Here is a 14,609-nt window from a genome sequence, read left to right as displayed (position 1 = left end):
ACCTCGACTCTTTCTTCTCAAGAATATCTATTTGATATTGTTCAGAATATATTTAAAGCCACTTCCTTTGGCTGTGTTGTCTTCTTGTGGCCACATGGTGGCGCTGACGAGTGAGCAAGTGAACACTGTGTCGGGCAGGGAGCTCGTGTTCCCCTTTAGCGGTCGAAGAAGAATCACCATCGAGTCCCATTTCTCTTAAACTTCTCATAAACAACAGAGAGAGAACAGCAGAGAGAAAGCAAGCAAGAACAAGAATTCAGCATTGTAACTTAATACCAAACAGTGATGCAACAGGAGTGAGGACACGTGAAGAGAAAGAGAGAGACTCTGAAACTGGAGGACTGAGAAAGAAAGAGATTTAACTGAGAAAGTGTGGCTTTCTTCTGTCTGGCAGTGCGCTGGCGGGGATGTCTGTCCCCACCTGGGACAGACTGGGACTGGGCTGCTGAGTTGTGCTTGTTATTACTGAGTTTTGTCCGGAAAGGAAAACGGGGAGAAGTTTGGAGTGTGCTTGAACATCGACATGCAGGACTACAACTGGGAGGTTATGTATTTGAAAGGACCGTCCCAAATTACAGGTTGTTTTTCTTTGTCATGCTCATTTCTAAATAGATCCCTTATCCCAAGTGAAACCCAGACCAGAAGAGTGTGCGTTTGGCTTCTGTGTCCACTTTTATCTTGCTTTTCCCCGTTCGATCATAGACGCTCATCCAGCGCCCTCTGATTCAACCTGTTTGGTGCGACTGCCTCCGTCAAAAACCGACCAACCAATGCAAGGGGGGGCTGAGGCATCTGTTGCCGCTGGATGAACCGAGGGCTCCGACTGGTTGGTGGCGATCACCTGGCCCAGGAACTGGTGATGCTGGTCACGGACATGATGCTGCAGCGTTTCTTCACCATCATGTTAATGTAGGCCCTCATGATCTTGGTGATCTCCCCAACCTAAAGACAGAGAAAAAAGTGGTGGGTTAATGTGTATCCTGATCAGGCAGTACATATATACGGTTTCAGGGTGAATAATGAATACTGAGCTCTCACCAGCGGCGTCTCAAAGAACATCTCCCTCTCATCCACAATAATCTTGTAGGTGCAGGGCTGTGAGGCCCCAAAGAAGGTGATGTGTTCGTACTGGAAGGTCTCCAGTGGCTTCGGTTCACCCCGTTTATACACCGACACGTTGTCAGCACTCACACTCAGCCACAGATCGTGAGGGAAACCGCCCTCTTTACACTACAGAGAGGAGAAGAGGGTACTTGTCACATGTATTGACACAAATCTCACAAATCCATCATCATTTCTTCAATTAGTTACTCACCTCCACATCAAACAGGGTAGATCCGTATCCAGGCCACTCCTTGATGATGCTCATATATTTAAGCATTGCCTGATGCTGAGGCATGCCCTGCAGCCGGGTCCACTTCTCCAGAACACTGGTCCGTGTGGCGGACGTTTCCTCCTTCACCCACATCTCCAGCATCTGCTCCTCCTCCACCTGCGATAACAAAGGGCAACCAATGAGCGAGGAATACTCTGTCAAACTATCAATGAGTCAGTGGACAGTCAGTCAGACGGCAATCCAGTTTGTTGGGAGATCCATTTGTCATTGCCAAAGTAAAATTGACTGATCTGATTGAGCTAATGGGAGAATCAATGACAACACGTATGTCACACTGTGCCACCTCTGAGAAGACAGCCCCTGGACTAGATATCAAGACACATGTATTTCCTTATGGACTGGGGTAAAATAATGGATTACATATTTGAAGACTGTCCAGCTCACAAGGACCTCCACTTCCACCTTCCACTACTCAGGACCAGAAGTGCAAGGCATTTCCAACAGGCCCAAGTGCACCTGCTAGTTGCTACTTACGGAACACACACATATCATGATTAAATAGAGACTTGACTTACTGCAGAATATTAGTTAATGAATTAAACAGTTAAATAAACTAGTGTTTATGCACTTAACTTATTTAATAACGTCACGTGGACCATTTTGACTAATGTTAAAGCACCAAAGAAATACACTAGTTACATTGTTGCTGCATCAATATTTTAGCTGAGGGAGTATTGATTTTATTTTGCTTTATTTTTATTTAAAAGTTTAAAGTTTAATCTATATGTTGACAGTACCATAACAGTACAATGTTTAAAAGTACATATGGTTTGCAGTAAAGGGGCAAAAACCTCCACCACTGACCTTCTGCTTCTTCAGTGAACCAGTCTTGAAGCTTCTCCTCAGGGTGCCATCCAGGAAGCTTGGGGTCTTTCGTTTCTCTCCTCCGGCTGGGATACCTCCCTGTCCTCCTACCGTGCCCTTCCCATCTCCTGGTACCCCTCCTCCAGCTCCTCCAGCTCCACCTGCCGCCCCCACTCCGGGCTTGGTGGAGTGGAGGATGCGATTGCGCAGACGTCCGATTGGATAAACGCTTCCAAGGCTCCACCCGGCCCGACCTGCCCCGTCACCGTGGAGATACTGGAGACGTAAAGCAGCCAAGTGCTGCAAAGTCTCCTCTGAGGCCGGGAAGTGACCACTTATCAGAGACTCATGGGCCTGAGAGAGAGGGGACACATCACAGCAATCATTTCATTTGTGCTGTATATGACATTAATTCAACATGATGTTCCCTGATGGGTTTAACACTTACAAGAGTCAGTTTATTGACAATAGAAATTGCTTTGATATTAATAAATAAATAGCAAGGGGTTGCTGGGCAAGATCTGGAAAAAAGTGGAAAATACTTAAGACATAAGCACATTTAAGAATGGCAGCAGGGAGTGGGAGCTGTTGGGTAATTACTTTTAACAAAGACAATGAGTAATCTCATTTAAATTTCAAGAAAGTCATCAGTGATCTGTAATTTTCAAATTAACTAGACAGCTATCCTGCAGTTATATCTATTGCTGTCTGGAATAACATTTAAAGCATTAGTCCCACATAAACAAAGTGACTGCTCACAGCTACACTGTACAGTAAGGCTCACCTGCTCAAACATGAAAGCAAACTCCACTCCTTCTTTTGGCATGCTCTCTACATCCAAAAAGCAGTAGAGCTTGAAGTAGAGTTTCCATTCTCCTTCCTCCTCCTCTTCTTCACTGCCTGCCAGTCTGGAAAAACAGATAAAGCAGAGCCAGGATGAGTTACCATGCAGAACAAAACAACCACAACATACTTAAAAGCTTAATTAGTCAGATGGACACCTATTTGAACCAGGATTTAGACTATGTGCAACAAGAAGTACTACAGATTAATCCTGCAGGAAAACATTTATATACAATAGAAAAGGAAATACCTTTCAAACTTGGCCAAAACATCTGCCACAATCACTCTGCTCTCCAAAGCTCGGTCTGTGAAGGCGTTGTGTTCGAACAAAGAAAACAGGTTCTTGCTCTCCTCCATGGCCAAACCTCTGATCAGCTTCTCCACAACCTGCAGAAGCAACACAAAAACACGGACCAGCGCACTGTAACTAGAGAACATTAGGCCTTGTACTGGGTTAGGGATGTCAGCAGCTAACCATCAGTTAGAGGATTTTAGACCATACACACACACACACACACAGCGTGATGCACTCCAGTCTGAGGCCATCACTCTGCTGGTGTGCCATATGATTGAGACCAAAATGCTGCCAATCGGTGTTGCAGAAGAGCTAGTTCAGTACCTCAAGCCTGAGTATGTTATGTGATTGAGAGCTCCTGTTACTAAATGTATTGATAAACACATTGGGGAGAGGAAGGATGATCTAAAAGTCAAGCTAACCATGGAAGACAAGTTACATCTGGCTGTGGTACACTCATTCAATGCTGGACCAGTTTCAGTCTCCTTTAGTCACATGGGAAAATTGGGTCCATAAACATAGATAATATTTAACTGGAATTTCTCCCATTTGTCTGGGACACTGAAATCTTCCAGGACACGCAGACACCAGGCACCAATTAACTGGTTGGATACTGTTTAATGGGTGTCTGTCGAAAGCAAAATGAACAAAAACTCACATCTTAAGAATTAGATCTGTTGTTGGACTGTGAGGATGATGTGTCCTGTACCTCTCCAGCTGTGGTGTGTGAATTGATGGAGATCTTGCAGGAGCCTCCTCCGTGGCAGTAGACAGTGGTGCTCATCTCCTGTCTCACCAGCAGGGCGGCGATCTCCTCCTGGGAGGGAACAAACTCACGAGACTTGGTCTTCTTCAGGGATTCCCCGATAAAACCGGCATAGCGCTCGATATCTGTGCCGGGAAAGCGCTCACGTACCCTGAATCAGACCACAGTCGACATTTATTAGTCATTTATTCCATGAGTGAGACATCAAAAAAGCATAATCAGTGATCCAGACACACACACACACACCTCTTGAGGTGAAAGCGGAGGTATCTGAGGATGGCTCGACTGGGTAGGAAGGTGCAGCTCATGCAGGTGAGTAGATGCCAGTGTGCCCGATTGGCTGGGCTGTTAGGCTGAGGCACATGATTGGTCTGCTTGATCACCTGACAGTATACCTGAAAAGAAGAAGAAGTTTTACTCAACATTTGACGGCAAACAGACATGTCAAATCCCTGCAGAAACATTAAGTTCTCATGTGTTATAATGGAAAAAGCACTGAGACTGCAGTGCCTGATGTTGGCAGGTGATAGAGAACATTCCACAAATACTAAAACATCATTAATGTCAGTGTTTGTCCTTTTGTTTCTAGTATGTGTGTATCTGAAACTTCACACAAAAACTCTGACTACAGTACCTCATCCCTGAGAGGGCGCAGGTCCTGGCAGGTCTGCAGGATGCCCTGGATGATGGGCACCGTGTCAGCCAGAGTCTCCATCTCCTGCAGAGAGTTGAAAACTCGCACCGCCTCATCCTGCAGACTAGCGTAGCCCTGCTGCCGTTGTACTGCACGCACACCAACACAAGAAGGTGAGCAAAGACAGAGAAATGTTCCGTACAGAAGAGAAAACAATACAAAACTTGTTGGTGATGCAGGTGAAAGATGGCGGCCATGAAATAGCAAGGATATTGCCTACTACCTTGCAGAGATGTATGTACTGGGACAGACTCAGTGTGGTTTGTAGGCTGTGGGCTGCCTGGTTTAAGTTTTACTCACAGCTGGTGACCTCTCCATAAGGGAGCGGCAGTAGGGGCGAGTGCAGGGGATGCTGGGTGTATCTGAGGATGGGGTTCCTGCGGTACATTTGCTCCACGATGTCTGGGTTCACGCTGTTCTCCTGAGAGAGCACACAAAGAGGTCAACTTAGTGAGTGAGTTTATGATAATGACTTTGAAGATTTGACTGTGAGTCTCTCACGTGTCTGACCTTGATGTCTCTGATGAGCTGCAGAGTTGGGGTTTCTATGGGAGTCTTGCTGTCTATGACTCCCTGTATGGCAGCCGTCCACCTCATGGCCTCGTTCAGCATCTTGGTATAAAGGCGGTAGGAATGCTTCCTCCCGTACACAATGATGTTCCAGTAACCTGAGAAAACATTTATTACAGCACCTATTGGCTAAAAATATTGCCAGCAAGGGGATACTTTAGTTTAAGAACAGAGATATAATCATTTTACTTTATTTAGTTTAAATAAATGCAGTTAACAGTATATTCTTCATGTATATAATCTGGAATCCTCTCTTTACATCCAGTTCCTAACCTCCTTCAGCTAATCCCTAATTAAATCCGCCCTTTCTGCCTTTCCCCTTCATTACTCTTTCCTCACCTGTCTCCCTGTGCACTCGTTCATCCGGCTGAATGACGGAGCAGAGGGAGTTGAGGACCAGAGTTCCCATCTTGGAGGAGTTTCGCTCTGAGCTCTTGTAGTAATCCAAGGAGTTGTGGGTCAGAACAAACCAGCGCTTCTTTAGCTTCAGGGAGGTGCTCTTAGCATTCGTCTTCATCTCCTTTTGTAGCCAGCCTGAGAGATGACAAGGCAGGAAGAGAGAAGGGAAAGACGAGGAAGAATGAAACGTTTTATTGCATTAGCACAAGGGTTGGGCAATAATTAAATGATTTGAATGATTTTTTCCCCAGAAGGCAAAAAAGTCTTATTTCCATGATGACAAATGTCACCAAAATCTCTCACAACATCAGATTTTAAGTACTTAAATTACAGCACTCTCTAAAAAGTCTGATTACACATACATTACCACATTTTTCCTGCTTTTTCACTTGTATTTTAAGTAGTAAATAAGCTATATATGAATTTAACTGACTACCTTGTCTAATCTCCCAACTTTATATTTATTGCCATCTATAAATGACTCTATATTATCGCTTGTAATATTCAAACGCTTCCTAAAGAGTCATCAAATCTAGGGATTGTGCATGTGAAGGTTTGTAAAAATTCGTTCTCACCTCTGACAAGGAACTCCTGCCCATCTATCCTGGCGTCTCCTTTGGGTTTCTGCAGCAGACTGATCCAGTGATGCATCTCCTCCGGTGTGTCACTGTTGCAGTGGATCACACGGTTGGCTGTGATGATGACGAAGGAGTTGGGCCTGCAAAGGTCAAATGATTTTTAGATGATGAAAATCCACCATCAGATACTTAAGGATTGTGTGGGATGGATAGTTTTTCTAGTTTTCTAGTTTTACAGGTTCAGAGAAACAAAGAGAAAGAAAGTTTAGCCGCATTGCATCCTGCTCTACTGACACTACAGTCAGAGAGGATGGACTGCATTTTCTGCAACAGACTGGAAGAGAAGCTGACACCAAAACCAAAAGCGCATTATCTTTTCTATTATCTCTTATCTAAAATATCTAAAAGTACAAACAAAGAACAAATTTTTCTTTTCTTTCTGCTGATTCATCCAACTCACCGATCAGGGTTGTCTGAAGCACAAACAGAGTCAATCAGCCCCACGTCAAGAGTTCCCTGAAGGACGGAAAAGAGGAGGAGAACAATTTAAAACGTGAATTTATGGCACACTATTGCTTCTTCACGTTAAGACATAAAAAGTTATTGTTATCTTGCATTTCGAGACTGACCACAGCGTTCTTTGGGTTGGCCTGTTCGTGAGACATCTCCAGCAGCTGCTCAGGAGTGCACACACGCACCTTGCTGAGCACATTAAACCACCCGCTGCACAGAAAGACACAAGTTAGACGAACATCTACTCAGATACAAATATCACCTTGTTGCCGTTTTCCGTCCACCTCACCTTGCATCCTCTGGTGACTCGGCAAACACCTGATAGGTCCTCTCGTCTGTCACAATGTTCAGGGCGTTCTCTTTTTCGTGGTTATCCACGATTTCCCTGTGAAGACACAAACAGTTGATGAGTCGGAGCTATGGTCTAGAAAGCAGAGAAACAGTGAAGAAGTGTTTTGTGGCTCTGGAGCTTCCTGGAAATCTTACTTGGCAGCTCGGATGTCAATGGTTCCCTTCAGCTTCTCCTCACTGTCGTTGTCGTAGTACATCAGCTTGCTGTCCCTCAGTACAAACCAGCGCATCTTCCAGTTTCTGAGGGAGAATGAGACACAATGAAAACAAAGGCCAAGACAGTCCACTTCAGATATTAAAAAGGTTTATGTGACTCTATTAAGGAGACTGGGATGCAAAGTAAAGTATTGGACTACGGACTGAATTTGTGTCTTCTTCCTTTTTTTATTTTGTGAATATTTGGAAGGGTGTGTTATGTATAAAAACCAAACTAAGCATAAATGTCCTCTTTTCTGAAAAGTAGCTCAGTGACTTCAACTCTAAATTTATTCTTAATTATCAACTTTCTCCTTTTTTAAAATTAGATTATTAACTAACACTAGAAAAGTAAGATGTCAGTAAATTCATCAGCAGAACAGATCGGCTTGAGTCAGACACTGAAGTCTTCCAGCACTGCAGAGGGTTCAAAGCACTGAGTTAGACAAACACGAACAACTCAACAGGACACAAGGGCTCATCATCAAAGACAGCAGGTCATTCACATACAGCCACCATGCATCCAGCAGCCAAACTGCTTCCATGCACCATGCCATCACATGAAAACTGGCCACTACATCAGTTTTTAAAAAGTTAAGAAAAGCAGTGCTTTTAGTTAAATGAATGTGTATTTTTATTTTATTTTTTTTGAACTTCAAGTAGCATGCAGCTACACTCAGTAACAACTACAACAACCTCCGTGAGAGAGTGGAGAGGCCTCCTCCCTTCTTGTAGAGCCAGCCAGACTTGAGAGACTCTTGTTTGGACCGGAACCACATGAAGGTTTCGTCCTTCAAGACACACCAACGCCTCCTCCATGGGATCATCAGACCAGCTGACGGAGCAGGGAATGAAATATGTGTCATGAAAATACAGTACATGTGGACAGGTGGAGAGAAGGTTTCACTTTAAAGTATATTTTGAAGAAGAGAATACAATATGCCCACCCTTCATGTAGAGGTAGCCGTGGAAATATGGCGGCCCATTTCCATTAAGCAAGGTCACCCTGCCATTAGTGACTTCTTCATCGGTGTCCATCATGCCATCGTGTTCATCGTCACTGTCCGCATACTGCAACATCATCCAATAACATGTGTGATTTTTTTTTTAGATGATACCAATGAAGTTATTAACAGATTTTTTAACAATACTGAATGACATTTTAGAAGCTGTTTCACTGTATTGCTGCTCATACATATCTGCGTGCACGCGTGTGAGGATGCGTGTGAGTGTGTGTCCTCACAGAGTCAGAGCTGCCTCTGTAGGACTCGATGCTGGCGTTGGTGCAGGTCGACTTCCTCGGGTGCTCCTCATCCGCCACGGCGGCGCTCCCGCGGTTGCTCCCTGATACAGAGCTGTCGTCTCCGGCGGTGACGGACCCCTCCTCCTCCTCCTGGTCGTAATCTGACTCTGTGTCGGCCGGCATGCTGTAGATCGGCTCCTCCCCGTCCACCAGGCTCTCCACCATGCTCACCTTCCTCTCTGGCTCCGCCTTGGCTCCCTTCTCGCCCTCTCCCGGGGGAGGTGGAGGTGGTGGAGGAGGTGGAGGGACAGCGGAGCCATCTCCAGGAGGAGGGAGAGGAGGAGGGGGAGGAATTCCAGCGACAGGCACACCGTCTGTTGGCAGAGGAGGTGCAGGAGGTGGTGCTGGGGGCACTGTCCCCTCTGCAAAAGCAGGCGGGGGAGGAGGGAGCTGAGCAAATATCTCCTGATCCAAAACAGCGTCTGTCTCAGCAGGAGGAGGGAAGTCTGGGAGAGGGATGCACTCCTCCTCAGCATGAAACCCCTCGTCGACCTCCTCTTCTTTGGAGGTACCCCTGGTGGCACTCGCAGCTTTCGCCTCTGTGGCAGGTTTAGCTGCGACTGCTCCCAGTGAGGGATCCACGCCGCCGAAGTTGAGTAGGTCGATGAGCTCCGTGGCCTTACGGGATGCCTCCTTCTTCATCCGTTTGAGCTCAGCGTCGCGGCGCAGCTGCAGCTCCTGTTTGGAGGACTCACAAAGTTGGGACACCCCGTCCTCTCTCTTCTTCTGCAAGCGCTCGATCTCTCGCTCCAACTGCAGGATCTCCTCCATCTGCCGGGCCTCATCCTAAACAAGAGGACAGGAAGCATCAAATAAGCTAAATATATCAATTTTTTTGCTTTATTCTGTAAATGAAAGGGAGGAGAGTGTTTGTGTTTAACTGCATTTAAAAAAGAAACGCACTGAAGAAGAAGGTTTTTCATCTGATGATTTAGCCTTTTTCTCTTCTCCTTCATTCACTTCCTTCTGCTCTCCTTCACCCAGCGCCTTCTTCTCCTCTTCGTCTTTCTTCTTCTGCTCTTCCTCCTTTTTCTTCTTCTCCTCTCTGAGTTTTCGAACTCGAGCACGTGCCACCTGACCTCGCCGGTGTCTCTGCAGCACCAGCGCCGCCTTACGTTGCTTCATGAAACGTCCACGTTGGATGTGCTTTCTGAAGTGTTTCTGGAGGGTGACTACGCTGGCTCGGACACGCTTGAAGTGCTTCCTGTGGACAAAACGGAGAAATGGCGAATGTTAACACATGCACCTTGGGTAGTCACAGAGGTACAACCATGCACATGAATGCCTGGAAATCAGTTCCTTCCTTAATTTCTTACTTGGCGGAGAAAGTAAGCAGGTGGGCTCGAATTATCATGGCAGCTTGGCGTCGGACTTCATCCCTGTCCTTCTCTAAACGCTGTTCCAGAGACTCTTTCATGAACACCTGCAGAACAAAGGTGAACGTTTACCAGGAAGACACGTAATGTTAATTTTAGAACACAAATGCATCATATTCTCTAAGATCATCACATTTGTCCCTGTGAGAATCACACATCTGTAAAAAGTCAACTTTCCAAGAGCTCAGAAAAATTGTTCTCAGCTTCATGACGATGCATTTTCCAGATAATCCAAGAGGGTTTTTAAATATTGAATCTAGTTTAAGAACTAGGAGAATTTTCTCAACCCATAAAGGAACACTCCATCTTTCAGTTTATTATAAAAATTCAAATTCAACATCACCAAATTTGGAGGTACGTGGTTTTAGACCACCTACATTTGCTGTTAGACAAATGTAGTGGAGTAAAAAGTGCAATATTTGCCCCTGAGATGTAGTGAAGAAGAAGTATAAAGTTGCATATAATAGAAATACTCAAGTCATGTACTTACTTACTCATGTACTTAGTATAAGTAAGTATAGTACTTGAGTAAATGTACTTAGTTCTTTCCATCATTGAAAAAAAACTACCAAATCTTACCTTTGTCTTGCCAAACTGCCACTCTTTCTTGGTCTTGTCATATTTGATTAGGAGGTCGCTACTTCTCTTCTTATCATCTGCTGCCGCTGGTACTTTCTCTTTCAGAATGATCTTATACCTGACAGGCAGAGAAGAAAGAAAACAAAGCGTGAGAGACAACAAGAGAGCGATCTCATCAATAACATCTCAAAGGGTAAAAATTGGCGATATTCACCGAGACAAGAAATCTTTGAAAGTTCTGCGGACGGGGAACCCCGCCCGACGGATCTTCACCGTCTCCAACATCCCAGAATACCTCAGCTGGTTCAGGACGACCTCTGGGTCAAACACGTGTGGATTCTGCAATTGAAGTAAGATTATGTAACATTAAACTGACACTTTTGTCAATCAGGCTCTGAGTTTGAGGTACTGGCATAGAGACAGAAACAGACCTTTTCCATGTTGGGCTTAATGCAGCGAATGAAGAAAGGGTTGGATACACTCAGAGTGGCCATGAGAGCATGGAGGGAATCCTGAGGAGACAGACAACAGAGAGTGAACTGTAGATGTAAAAAAAACACTTGAAAAATAGTTATTAGTTAATAGATTTCATCTTTCCTTCGTATGTTTGTTAGAACATTCGAAGATGCCACCTTGGGCTGTATAAAAATATGTTTAAATCTAAGCACTTCCTTGTATCCATGTCTATGCTCTCAGCTACCTGTGGTGCTGACTTTTACACCCACTGTTAAGAGTTGCTTGTCATTTTCGGTATCTAATACTCTACTTGTGTCACTCACCCTGAACTGCGAGCTGACGGTAGGTTTGCGTCTGGCCGTTCCCATCTTCTCCTCATTGTTCCTGCTGCCAACCTTCTCAAACAAGTCATAGATGAAGTCCAGTCTGCGAGGAAACAGACATGTAATGGATTTCAGAAAAATATAATCAGGAACACATATATTTTTACACGTATGCATTTTCAGGAAAGTATAATTTCACCCAGCAACAAAAGTCTGGCACGAGTTGTTAAAATAAGTGAATTTCATTTGCAGTAAAGATTCATATCAGCTCAAAAGACCGGGTACACTTAAAGGTCCAGTGTGTGGGATTTGGGGGGATCTATTGGCAGAAATTGAATGTAATATTGATAATTATGTTTTCATTAGTGTTTAATCACCTGAAAAAAAATATTGTTGTGTTTTCCAACTCTGCCTCTGATTGGCTTACCCTAAAATTCTTACCCTAACCCTAACCGATCATCACTCCTCATGCCTAAACCTTACCAATACAACCAAGGAAGGCAACGAGCACTGGCCAGTCAGAGGAAGAGCAGGGCAGGTCATCCGTTCCCTAAAGTAGGATTCGTAATTTAGCGAGTGGGTACTCCTCCACAGAGTCCGCCATGTTTCTACTGTAGCCCAAAATGGACAAACCAAACAATGGCAATAGAAAGCGCCTTTCGCCTTTTTAGCATGCACCTGAAGGGGAGGGTGAGGTGATGGGTATTCAGATGGTTGCAATCTGCAACCTCTCCACTAGATGTCACTAAATCCTAAACACTGGACCTTTAAGATGGATTTACCTTTCAAATCATTTCCTCTTTGAATGACTGAAATGAGCCTAAATGTTTTTTATAATCTCGTGGCTTCTTCAGCCCTAATAAACTATTCATCCAGTGTATCTGAAAGTCCTGCCTGCTGTCCTTGAGCATGTTCAGGATGTCGTCTCTGAAGGTGTCTCTGTTCTTCTCCAGGATCCCTCTCACATCATACAGGACCTGACGAAGACAGGCAGCTTCATCATGAATCTCTAACACAGTAACATATACAGTATGCTGATATGAAGTGATTCAGTAAGGTAGAACTAACCTCCCCGGCATAATGTTTGATGCCGAATTGGTGATCAGCAAGTCTGGGTTTGACGTAGTAAGGGTTTGTCTGCAGAAAACAGGAGAAGGGCCCAAAAAATATAATATAATGTGACGTTTTAATGTCAGCAGAGCACATTTTTTAATAACAACAATTATGCAGTTTGTGAGTGTAAATAACTCACCGAGTGTCTGCTGTGCAACTTCTCCAGGAGAGTAAAGTCAGTTCCTTTGGGGAATCGACTCTCTTCATTCACTAGTGCCAACAAGCCCAGTTTCTAAGAGAGGGTTAAAAAAAAAAAAAAAAATCATGTTATTGCATCAGCTTTATGAAATCAGCACCACTCTCTAAGAATCAGTCCAACATTATTAGATCGATTTTCCAGAGAGCATCTGAGGCAGCCGTCCAGCACAGCACAGCACTCAGTAACCAGAGTGCCGCTAAGATAATAAAAATATGTAATTAAATTGCAGTTCCTAATCAAAATCTTGAGCATTGCAAAGGGGATTAATCTGAGCGTCTTCTGCAGAAAGTGAAATGTGTAGAATATAACATTCATTCTGTTGCTTTGCATCATTTCTCCTTCTTCTGCAATATTTCCAGACAACGCGGGTCAGCAAAGCCGCTGGGACATGGTTTACAAGGAGCTGTCTCTACATCTACACAGGCTCTATTCATTTGGAAGCATGTGCTCAAATTCTGAGTGTTTTTGATGATTCTTTTGTTTGAATATGCACAGCTTCTCATCTGCCAACGTAATTTAAAAAGTTAGACTACTTAATACATTTTAACAGGGTGATTAGATATCTGTAATCTATTACATATCAAAAGTAATCTTCCCAACACTTGCTACAAGTTGTGACAAATCAGTTTCCTACCTTCTCTATAAGGTCAAGACATTCTGCGTTGTCCATCCAGTCTATAGCGTCCCACTGAACACCTTCCCTGCAGAGAGTCAACCCAAACAATCATACATGTACTTCATATCCCTGCACAGCCTAAAGTATTTACAGTTAACAAAACACTTAAGAGATAATACGTACTTTTACATGAGTAGAGTTTCGAATGCAGTACTTTTACTTGTAGTGGGGTAATTTAGCATTTTACTGTTTATTTTGTTTATCTGTTAACGATTTTGTATCTGTTTAGAAACAACAACAAACAACTTCATAAACAAAGTTATTATAATTACTATTAATACTGATGGATTCACAACATTTGAGCATAAATGAATACTACAATATACTATAGCCACTATAGCTAGTGGCACATAAGTCGAGCAGTAAGTTTATACATGTTTTTATAGATGTACTGCTTTTAGAAGTTCACCTGTTGTACTCGAGCTGTTCCAGGGAGAAGATGTGCTTGTTGAAGTACTCCTGAAGCTTCTCGTTGGCGTAGTTGATGTTAAACTGCTCGAATCGATTCACCTGGAAGCAAAGACACACGTCTCATAAACAGATCTGCCCGGCGCTTAGAAAACAGCTTCCGGCGAAACAGCTCACAGCTCTGACCTCAAAGTTCTCAAAGCCAAAGATGTCCAGGATGCCGATGGATTTAAAGTTTTCCTTCCCTTTGATCTTCTGATTGATCTTGAGGATGATCCAGGAGAAACACTGGGAATATAACGCCATGGCAACAGAATCCCGGGAATCCACGGCCTGTACCGGTCAGAAGGGAGTGTTAGGGTGGGAGTGTGTCGGAGATCGATCAAGAGAAGGAGAATGAATGTGTGTTTATGTGTGTTTGTGCTGGCCTGCTCTATAGTGAGTGGGGAGCAGATTTCTTCCCCTCTGAGGATTATGGAGCGCTGAGTCAGGACTTCAGACAGCTGGAAGGCGTCCAGGCCCAGCAGCTCACTGGCATTAGTGACCACTGAAAGATGGAGAAAGATGCATTACACCGCTGCAGTACATCTATCTAAGTTTCACTTTTCCTAACTCACTTTACATGTGAACTGACCTTGCTTGGTGGTGATCTGGGCTCCTCCAGCAGTCATGAACTCGATGTTTCCCAGCTGCAAGACTCCTGACAGGAGCTTAAACATGTCTCTGATCTCCTCCTCTGTGAACTCTAACACCTTCAGCGCCTCCTACGCAG

General features: G+C 44.2%; 1 protein-coding gene across 1 annotated transcript in view; it reads right to left on the bottom strand.

Annotated features, from left to right (window-relative positions):
• Window positions 1-837: 837 nt before the first annotated feature.
• Window positions 838-14,609, bottom strand: part of myo10l1 (myosin X, like 1) — a 39,885-nt gene continuing 26,113 nt past the window's right edge. The window contains exons 10-43 of the mRNA XM_041954028.1: window positions 14,472-14,601; window positions 14,266-14,384; window positions 14,024-14,170; window positions 13,839-13,939; window positions 13,388-13,454; window positions 12,694-12,786; window positions 12,510-12,578; window positions 12,336-12,418; window positions 11,442-11,544; window positions 11,094-11,174; window positions 10,877-11,001; window positions 10,663-10,780; window positions 10,024-10,130; window positions 9,611-9,911; window positions 8,648-9,493; window positions 8,352-8,475; window positions 8,098-8,239; window positions 7,345-7,449; window positions 7,148-7,243; window positions 6,975-7,068; window positions 6,806-6,861; window positions 6,343-6,485; window positions 5,708-5,902; window positions 5,309-5,466; window positions 5,099-5,219; window positions 4,739-4,887; window positions 4,351-4,499; window positions 4,048-4,255; window positions 3,294-3,430; window positions 2,985-3,108; window positions 2,201-2,554; window positions 1,316-1,492; window positions 1,039-1,230; window positions 838-942 (exon numbers count right to left, since the gene is read on the bottom strand). Of these exons, the coding sequence (XP_041809962.1) occupies window positions 838-942; window positions 1,039-1,230; window positions 1,316-1,492; window positions 2,201-2,554; window positions 2,985-3,108; window positions 3,294-3,430; window positions 4,048-4,255; window positions 4,351-4,499; window positions 4,739-4,887; window positions 5,099-5,219; window positions 5,309-5,466; window positions 5,708-5,902; window positions 6,343-6,485; window positions 6,806-6,861; window positions 6,975-7,068; window positions 7,148-7,243; window positions 7,345-7,449; window positions 8,098-8,239; window positions 8,352-8,475; window positions 8,648-9,493; window positions 9,611-9,911; window positions 10,024-10,130; window positions 10,663-10,780; window positions 10,877-11,001; window positions 11,094-11,174; window positions 11,442-11,544; window positions 12,336-12,418; window positions 12,510-12,578; window positions 12,694-12,786; window positions 13,388-13,454; window positions 13,839-13,939; window positions 14,024-14,170; window positions 14,266-14,384; window positions 14,472-14,601 (5,319 nt within the window). The remainder of the gene's footprint in view (window positions 943-1,038; window positions 1,231-1,315; window positions 1,493-2,200; window positions 2,555-2,984; window positions 3,109-3,293; window positions 3,431-4,047; window positions 4,256-4,350; window positions 4,500-4,738; window positions 4,888-5,098; window positions 5,220-5,308; window positions 5,467-5,707; window positions 5,903-6,342; window positions 6,486-6,805; window positions 6,862-6,974; window positions 7,069-7,147; window positions 7,244-7,344; window positions 7,450-8,097; window positions 8,240-8,351; window positions 8,476-8,647; window positions 9,494-9,610; window positions 9,912-10,023; window positions 10,131-10,662; window positions 10,781-10,876; window positions 11,002-11,093; window positions 11,175-11,441; window positions 11,545-12,335; window positions 12,419-12,509; window positions 12,579-12,693; window positions 12,787-13,387; window positions 13,455-13,838; window positions 13,940-14,023; window positions 14,171-14,265; window positions 14,385-14,471; window positions 14,602-14,609) is intronic.

The sequence above is a fragment of the Chelmon rostratus genome, chromosome 15 (genome assembly GCF_017976325.1).
Source record: "Chelmon rostratus isolate fCheRos1 chromosome 15, fCheRos1.pri, whole genome shotgun sequence".
NCBI lineage: Eukaryota > Metazoa > Chordata > Actinopteri > Chaetodontiformes > Chaetodontidae > Chelmon > Chelmon rostratus.
The sequence above is the reverse complement of the archived record's forward strand: the minus strand, read 5'-3'. Positions and strand labels throughout refer to the sequence as shown.